The following is a 9,198-nucleotide window of genomic DNA, read 5'->3' as shown; positions in this document are numbered from 1 at the left end:
GGGCTCTGGGCACCTGTGGCCAGCGGCCGTCCAGGACCTGTGTTGCCCGTCCCCAGCCAACCCAAGACCCCGCCATCCTGCAGCGCCAACCTAGGGCTTTGGCCCCGGCCCTGCTGCGCGCGATGGTCCCGCAGGGCCAGCCTTGAGTCCCGCGCGGAATTCGGGGCTCTGCCTCCCGTCCTCGCCCCCGCCCGAGAGTCTCCACTAACTTCTGCCCGGGAACTCCACTCTGCCCCTTGTCTTGGCCCAGGGCGACCTGGGCATCTCTGACAGCGCAAACCCTGCCGAGTGCCCAGAAAGGCCCCGGGGTGGCAGGCGCCTCCCAGGCTCTTTCTGGATGGAGGCGCCTCCGGAAGGAGCCGGCTGAATGCTGTGGCCTTCACCTTGCAGCCTCTGCTGACCACACCTCCCCTAGTGCAGAGGCTGCAGCCAGCAGGAAATGCTGTACCAGGTGAGGCCCAGGGGAATTCACGCTGGGTGCCCAGACGCCCTTCTTAGGAGGATTGGGCTGACTTTGACAGGCCAGAGGGAGCTGGAGGCAATCTGGGTGGGGAAGGGAGGCCTGGATGTGGGGCCACCTCTGCAAGGAGGCCACCTCTGAGGAGCACAGACAGGCAGGCCGCCCTGCCATGGCTTACAGTGCTCTGGACACCTGCCTTTCCAGAGAGCTGGTGAGCTCCCAGAGCAGTCTGTGACACTGGAGTCCCTGGAGACCAACAGGCCCATGTTTGAAGCGGTCAGGGAACGTGACTTAGATGGTCCAAGAGGACCCCTAATGCTTCTTCTGTGGCTCTAGCTCCCAGCCTTTGTGAGTGGCTAATCCCCACAGTTGTGTCTCAATTAGGAGCAGCCTGATCAGGTGAAGATGGAATCCTGTGAATAATAGTCAGAAGAAGCTGGCCTGCCAGCTGTTCTGCAGAGCAACAGGGACCAGGAGCTGCAACCACCTCCTATCTGAACAGCTTCTTTCCTTCTTCTCAGCACAGCCGGCTCCCGGGGACCCCGGTGTGACCACCAGGATGGAGGTGGGGCCAGCCACAGAGACCTTTGTGTTGGAGCTGCGCTGTCTTGAGGATGGGGGTCCAGGGCCTGCTGCCCTCTCAGGTGAGTGCTGGAGGCAGAGGCCCCTAGCAGGGACCTTCTGACAGAGCCCCAGGTATGCTGGTACAGAGATGCCCCAGGTATGCCAGTGCAGAGATGCCCCAGGGCAGCCATCCCCCTGCACTGCTTCACACCTGCTAGCTTCCATGCCTTGAATAACAACTGCAGGTTTGTCCTGGAATTTTCTCGGGCATCTCTATCAGGCTGCTCTCTTGTTATCGAGGGGTACCCTGGAAGTACTGATGGCCTCTGCCCTGACCCCCACATATATGCTGGCCTGAACCTGCTGCTCAGTTGCCCCAGCAGCCCAGTGACTCCACTGTCCTGCTGTGTGTGGGGCCACCCTGCACCCTGCTCTGGTTCCCAAAAGGAGTTGAGGAGCAGAAAGCCATTCCTCCTCTGCAGCTTGTGCCTCAGATGCTCGCTCCCTTCCCTGAGGTTTCTCTCCTTGTCCCCTTCTCCTGACCTCTGCTTCCCTATGTTTTTCTCTACCTGATGCTCAGAGGCAAAAATGTGGCTTCACCAAATCTTCCAAGAGCTCTCCCTCTGGGACCCATCTGGGTGAGCCTTCTATGGTGGCCATACTCATGAGACTGTTTCCTGTTGGGTGCTTTAAGGAGCTGAGTAGGGCCTGGGGCAATGGGGACAAGTACACTAAACAGGGACTCTTCTGACTTATACATTGAACTGACAAAAAATCTTATGAGGTTATACATGTCAGGCAACATGTAACTACGTATTTACTAAAGTGTCTCTATTAAAGGTGAAAAAAAATGCTGCCCTAGGAAGTCACAGTGGCTAAGTAGCTAAGCTAGAAAGGAGGAGAGTCACACAGAGGTGTGATCTGTGGCTTCCAGAGGAGGTGGGAGAAGGGGGTGTCTAAGAGACTTCAGTCCTGCTATAGGGACAGGTTTTCATGGCTGTCTTCATCCATCATCAGAGAACCCCCAATTGGTGTGAGTGTCTATAAAAAGGCTGTCATTGACCTATTATACTAAGCAAGGGTTGTTAGAAATATTTTTCTAAAAGGAATTATATATATGCAAATATCCTCTGTTTTTATTAAATATAAAATATGTAAATATCCTATGTTTTTATTAAATCAGTATATTCCTGGAAAAGTGGCCAGAAAGTAAAATTTATTTATTTATTTAAGTTGTAGATGGACGATAAATAAATAAATAAATAAATAAATAAATAAAATTTATTTTTATGTGGTGCTGAGGATTGAACCCAGGGCCTCACGCATGCAAGGCAAGGGCTCTGCCACTGAGCTACAACCCCAGCCCTCAGAAAGTAAAATTTTATCAATCAAACCATTGCTTTCCATTTCATGATTGAAAATATGATGCTGTAGGAAGAACACGTGTTGAAATCTGTCTGAGGTGGAGAAAGCTCCTTGACTCACACTTATAAAGAAGAATTAGGATTTTCTGATAGCACAACAGTAATATTCAGAACGAGAAGCTGAATGTGGACATAGTGCTGAAGGCAGAACATAGCCAGTGTGGCTCCTGTGTGTGCAAGATTTCCTCTGCGCCTCGCACAACACTGGGGCTCTACATTTATCCCAGTTCTCACTGTGTTTCTGAGGGTATATCTCTTTTTGCAAAAGGAGAAACTGAGGTTCCCAGCAGTTAATTAATTGGCCAGCCTCTGTGTTGACTTGGGGCTCTTAGTTCTTTCCATTCCTTTCTATTTGGTCTTTAGGTGCTTCAAATGGAGCTAGTTGTATCCTGAGTATTTCCAAACTGTTGTTACTTCATAGACTAATTCCTAACCTGTTGGGAGAGGTAATTTTCAAGCGCCTGCCAGGTTCTGGGGAACATGCAGAGCCTTTGAGTCTGTAGGAAGTTGAACAGTTGAACTGAAAGAATTAGGTTCTCAAATGAGGACTTCCCACCTGAAACCTGATAGTCTCTCTGATACTTTGGTGATTTCTAGAAACTACTTGTGGTAGTCCTTCTAGGCAGCTTTACAGAAATGTTTTATTATTTACAGAGAAGGCAAGTTTCATTTATTTAAGATGTGACCATCACTGAGGTCAGAGTTGAGCATGAGCTGGGCTGTTGGAATGGCTGCTGGGATTTCCACTGGACAGTGAAGTGCAAGGGACTCCTGAGGGAATGATGTTGGGAGCCCCAGGCACCCATGCTAATATTGGTGCCAAGATCTAACCATGGAGCTTGTGTGAAGGGAGGCCCAGAGGAGGGGTGGGGGTGGGGTCTAGAGTATAGTGACCAATGGTCACTTGGACATCCCCCACCCCTGGCATTTCAGTTTCTGTCATGCTGCTTTTATCAATTGATCTAACATTTTTGGGTCCCTGCTGAGAACTTGTTAGTGTGTCCTTGAGTGACTGTATATGGGCAGGTCCTAGAGGGCTAGACTAGAGAGCTTCCTATAGATCCTTCTCTCCTAGCTTCCTGCCATTTCCACTACAGGTGGCAGCGGTGGGAGTGAGAGTCAGGAGGAGGAAGAGGCTCAGGAGGGGCGCAGTGGCCCACAACAGCCATCAGTGTTAGCCCCAATAGGGGCCAGTAACATTGCTGAAGAAGCCCAGCCGGGACAACAAGAGCTGCTACTGCAACAGCTAGAGCAGCAGCCAGAGCTGCAAGAACAGCCCCAGCAGGAGCAGCCTCAACAGCAGCAACCACAGAAGCAACTATTAGAACATCAGCCAGAAATGCAACAGCAGCAGCAACAGAAGGATGGGCAACGGCATTTGCCTCAACTACAGCTGGAGCTACAGGAAAACCACCAATCTGTGCAACACCAAGAACTGAAACCACAAGTGCAGGTAATACAACAACAGGGACAGGTACCAGAGCAAGTGCAAGAGCAACAGTTACAGCAGCAGGAACAGTTACAGCAGGAAGTGCAAAAGCAACAACTTTTGCAACAGCAGCAAGAACAGTTACAGCAACAAGTACAAGAACAGCAGCTGTTACAACAGCAACAGGCACTGTTACAGGAACAGCACGTGCAAGAGCAACTATTGTTACAGCAGCAACAGGCACAGTTACAGCAGCAAGTACAAGAGCAACAGCTCTTACAGCAGCAACAGGAACAGTTACAGCAGCAAGTACAAGAGCAACAGCTCTTACAGCAGCAACAGGCACAGTTACAGCAACAGGCACAGTTACAGCAGCAAGTACAAGAGCAACAGCTCTTACAGCAACAACAGGCACAGTTACAGCAGCAAGTACAAGAGCAACAGCTGTTACCACAGCAACAGGCACAGTTACAGCAGCAAGTACAAGAGCAACAGCTGTTACCGCAGCAACAGGAACAGTTACAGCAGCAAGTGCAAGAGCAACAACAGTTACAGCAGCAACAGGCACAGTTACAGCAGCAAGTGCAAGAGCAACAGCTCTTACAGCAACAAAAGGAACAGTTACAGCAGCAAGTGCAAGAGCAACAGCTCTTGCAGCAGCAACAGGAACAGTTGCAGCAGCAAGTGCAAGAGCAACAGCTCTTGCAGCAGCAACAGGCACAGTTACAGCAGCAAGTGCAAGAGCAACAGCTGTTACAGCAGCAACAGGCACAGTTACAGCAGCAGCAAGTACAAGAGCAACAACAGTTACAGCAGCAGCAACTGCTACAACAGCAGCAACTGTTACAACAGCAGGAACAATTACAGCAGCAACAGTTCCAACAGCATCAGGAACAGCTACAGCAGCAGCAACTACTGTTGCTACAGCAGCAGGAACAGTTACAACAACAGTTGTTGCAGCACCAACAACAGGCACAGTTACAGCAGCAGCTCCTGCAGCAGCAGCAGGCACAGATACAGCAGCAGCTATTGCTGCAGCAGCAGGAGCAGTTACAGCAGCAGCAACAGCAACAGCTATTGCAACAGCATCAGGAACAGCTACAGCAGCAGCAGCCTCCTCCACTGGAGCCAGAGGAGGAGGAAGAGGTGGAACTGGAGCTCATGCCAGTGGACCTGGGGTCAGAGCAGGAGCTGGAGCAGCAGCGGCAGGAGCTAGAGCGGCAGCAGGAACTGGAGCGGCAGGAGGAGCAGCGGCAGCTGCAACTCAAACTGCAGGAGCAGTTGCAGCAGCTGGAGCAACAGTTGGAGCAGCAGCAGCTAGAGCAGGAGCAGCTGGAGCAGCAGGAGGTGCAGCTGGAGCTCACCCCCGTGGAGCTGGGCACCCAGCAGCAGGGGGTGCAACTGGAGCTGACCCCTGTGCAGCCTGAACTGCAGCTGGAGCTGGTTCCCGCTGCAGGGAGCAGCGCGGCGACTGTCCCAGTGGCTCCAGCGGCTGTTGTGGTGGCCCCCCCAGGCTACGTGGTGCTGCAAGAGCTCATGGTGTTGCCCGCCGTGGCCACGTCAACAGTGGTGGCCATCCCGGGCCCAGCGGGCAGCGCCGCGCTCACTCCAGCACGGCAGCGGCGGCGACGGCGCGCGCGGGACCGGCCGACCATCTGTGGAGAGTGCGGCAAGGGCTTCAGCCGCAGCACGGACCTAGTGAGGCACCAGGCCACGCACACCGGCGAGCGGCCGCACCGCTGTGGTGAGTGCGGCAAGGGCTTCTCGCAGCACTCCAACCTGGTGACACACCAGCGCATCCACACGGGCGAGAAGCCCTACGCCTGCTCGTATTGCTCCAAGCGCTTCAGCGAGAGCTCAGCTCTTGTGCAGCACCAGCGCACGCACACTGGCGAGAGGCCCTACGCCTGTGGCGACTGCGGCAAGCGCTTCAGTGTCTCCTCCAATCTGCTGCGTCACCGGCGCACACACTCGGGCGAGCGGCCCTATGTGTGTGAGGACTGTGGCGAGCGCTTCCGCCACAAGGTGCAGATTCGCCGCCACGAGCGCCAGCTGCATGGAGCTGGCCGCTCGCGTGGCCTTGGCTTGCTGCGGGCCTCGAGGCCGGCGCCGTCTACTGGCCCATCGCGCGCCCAGCAGGCCTCCGGGGCCACAGCATCCACCAACAAGGCTTCATGATGCGGGTGCGCATCTCTGCAACAGAAGGCAGAGGGCCAGGAGCAGGAAGGGGTCAGCCTTGAAGCACGGGGCATCCAGGGCGGGGAGGGTGCTCTTTCAAGCACCCTCCATATGAGTGGAGGGTGAGAAGCCCCACATGGAGTGGGATGGACACCTCGACCCCAGTTCGTGGTCATGACCCCAGTACAATGTCTCCCGGATCATCCTGGAATATCCTTGGGAACGAAAAGACTACCATCATCCCCCATATTCCCTGAGAAGTGCCAGGTTCAGAGATCCACCCCCAGAAATCATCCACAAGAGAACAGCCACTGTGGCTAAAACAGCACTTGGGGAAACCCATGAGCGAGAGGGCTGCCAAAAATTTTCCCCTGGGAAAATTGGACTTAGTAGAAACAAGAACCGCCTCAGAACACTCCCCAGGACAATTGAGGATGTTTGACATGGACCAAACACTCACCAGGGAATAAAATAAATCTAGTGAGGCACACACGGAAAATAATAGATCCTAGTGAAAATTATTTAAAGGAGAAAAAAAACAGGGAAAAAATAAACTTACCTGCACTATGTAGGAAACTGATCAAGGCATTGAATTGTCCTCAGTGGCATTTGCCTTGAAAATACTTGCCAGTATGAAAATCTATTGGGCTGGATACAATTCTGATGAAAATATCTGTTTTCATAAACACAGGGTCACAGTGTCTATGGGGTCAATGTGCAAATAAGTGCCAGGAAGTCCTGCTCTGGGTGGAAGGTAAAACCTTTCCCCCCTGGGGAACCCAGAATTGGAGCAGGTGTTAGAGGCAGGTTCTAGGCCTCTACTGCAATGTCTCAATCCACTGAAGGCCCTTTAATATTCCCTGGAATAGAGAAGCCTGTAGCTGAAACAGAGCGCATTCTGGGAGGGCTCTCCAAGGTCTGGAAGAAGCCTCCCCAGGAAAGATCTCCAAGATAGCCCCACCCAGCCAAGCTGCTCAGATGCTGCCCAGAGGTTGACTCCTTGAGACCTGGGAGCAGAGATTTCTTGGATCAGGATAAGGGAGGGGCACCTGAACAGACCTTGCCTTCTGGCCCCAGGATGTGTGAAGAATGTTGGGGACAAAGATTAGGAGGAACAGAAAGGTTATTAACCATGTTTACCAAATCGTCCAGGGCAGGGGCTGTATGAGCAGTAGCAATTGCTGATTCCTCATGGGAAGGTGAGCTGGTGGAGGATGTCACTGGCCACCTCTGGGCTTGAGGCTCTTCCTGGCCAACCTGACTTCCCACGTGGCTGCTTAGTTCCTGCCCCTCTCTCCCCTCCCTGCTTCTCCTTTACTAACACAGCCTGCCACATTTTACACATGTGTTGGTAAGTGAGAAACAAAACATAAAAAATAAAGTGAAGAAACACAGTGTCCTGTCTTTGTGATTTCACCTCTGGATTTTGTGTCTCCCCTCAGGTCTTCATTTCTAAGGAAAAACTGCCTGGGTATTCTAGAGCAGGAACTTAGTATTCATTCTCTTTGCCCAATACTCACCTCAGACCCTTCCTTCCACCTGTGTCCCTTGGCCAGAGAATGGGCCTATTCAGTAAAACCCTCATTGGAAGAGCCAATTTCAGCATTTTGTAAGGACAAGCTTTATATCGATTCAGTCCAGTTGCCGTGTGGAGTGCTGGGATGATGGTGAGAGCTCACTATTGGATGGCCACTTGGAGAGGGGTCATGAGACTGGGGGTCCCCTCTCAGTCCTGAGAGTCTTTAATTCTAAGACTTAACCAGTCAGATGCTCTCAGAGTTTTTGGTCATTCTTGTGTCTCACTGGCTCCCCGATTTCATCTCCAACAGTACACATTCTCAACTCTTTTTTTTGGAAGATGACCTTTGGGCTTCTGGAATCCCTTGATTCTATCTATGTAGGAAAGCTAGCTGTCCCTTTGAATTGCCTTCTCTTTGGGGGCCCTTAGCCCATTAAGATGGTATGGGGGGACAAGCCAAGCTCTTCTGCTTCTGGTCAGGATGGCAGGGAGGAGTGACTCACATGAAGTTTGCTGGCAGGATCTGATCAAAGGATACCATGTTGGGAAAATTGTTATTGCAAAGCCTGGAATTGGTAGGTTTTGCTGGGTACAGTTAATTCCATGATGGAGGGGAAATGAGAGGTTTGAGTCCACAGGTGTCATTTAAAGGCACATAAGGACATGAAGAAGGCCTCTATGCAATATTTAAAGAAACCCTATGTGCAAGGCCCTGGTTCAATCCCCATCTCCATAAAATAGAAAAAAATCCTCATTTCCTTCAGCTAATGGCAGGTTCCTAAAGACCAGACACAGGGCCTATTGCAAGAGGTTGCAGGAGCAGAGAAACTTCACAGAGGGCTGAACCAGACTCACATCAGGGCCCTGATATAGAAAGAGTGGGCTCCTTTGGCTTGGATTGATGAGCCCTGGGTCATGTGTTTGAGGTCAGTGAGTCCTGCAATTCCCCCACCCAGTGGGCCTGCAGATGTGGCCATTTTCCTTTGCATTTGTGTCCCTTGCCTTGTCCGAAGACCTTGCAGAGGTCTCATTGAGGTAGATGCCTTTCAGGGTGATGCTTGCGTTTCTTAAGGCCTGCCCCACCACTCTTCCTGGTGATGAGACCTATAACGGGTTTCTAGCTCTAGTGTGGTCTGGCTTGGGGAGGACCAATTCTGTAAAGGGAGAGACAAAATTATTCACCAAGGGAGATGTAAGATCTGGCTGTTATATACCTGCAGGAACCAAGAAAGCATGCCCAAATGGATACTCCCCTCATGAAGGAGCAAAGGAATGTGCAGGGGAGAGGCACTGGCCTCACCAGGAAGCTCAGCAGGGGCTGTTTCCTGTAGATAGATCAGGAATGACACTGGAGGTGCAGTCATGGAGCTGGACTCCCTCATGTCAGTGGGTATAGCAGAATCTTGGGCTAGCAGGGGGCCAGCTGTAGTGCTTAACCACCAAGGGAAAGATGGACATGACTAATGAAGTAGGAAGTAAGGTTGGAATGGCAACCAGAAGGCTCAGATGTAACGGAGGTGTCTATGGTGGTGAGTAGTGACCATGGTGTTCCCAGGGAGTGGAGAAATGATCAGTCAACTAGGGTATTGATATATATATATATATATATATACTGTCTCTTATA

At 51.8% G+C, this 9,198-nt stretch overlaps 1 protein-coding gene across 5 annotated transcripts; it reads left to right on the top strand.

Annotated features, from left to right (window-relative positions):
- Nucleotides 1-6: 6 nt before the first annotated feature.
- On the top strand, nt 7-7,450 carry Znf853 (zinc finger protein 853). Of its 5 annotated transcripts, none has more exons than XM_048785322.1 (4): nt 7-451; nt 987-1,104; nt 3,546-4,612; nt 4,664-7,450. In XM_048785322.1, exons 1-4 carry the CDS (start codon nt 440-442, stop codon nt 6,053-6,055), a joined length of 2,589 nt encoding a protein of 862 aa, XP_048641279.1. In that variant the 5' UTR covers nt 7-439; the 3' UTR covers nt 6,056-7,450. The 5 variants fall into 5 exon arrangements, with proteins under 5 accessions (XP_048641279.1, XP_048641277.1, XP_015357519.1 ...); XM_048785320.1 differs by adding an exon at nt 845-859 and having other exon boundaries at nt 982-1,104; nt 3,546-7,450; XM_015502033.2 differs by having other exon boundaries at nt 3,546-7,450.
- Nucleotides 7,451-9,198: the final 1,748 nt, after the last annotated feature.

Source organism: Marmota marmota, unplaced genomic scaffold, assembly GCF_001458135.2.
Source record: "Marmota marmota marmota unplaced genomic scaffold, marMar, whole genome shotgun sequence".
Taxonomy (NCBI): Eukaryota; Metazoa; Chordata; class Mammalia; order Rodentia; family Sciuridae; genus Marmota; species Marmota marmota.
Note: the sequence above shows the minus strand (reverse complement) of the source record. Positions and strands in the feature narration are given on the sequence as shown.

Coding starts and splice junctions, on each gene's coding strand:
- Znf853 (XM_015502033.2), top strand. Junction 1,105..3,545: donor AGGGCCTGCTGCCCTCTCAG/GTGAGTGCTGGA, acceptor TTTCCACTACAG/GTGGCAGCGGTGGGAGTGAG.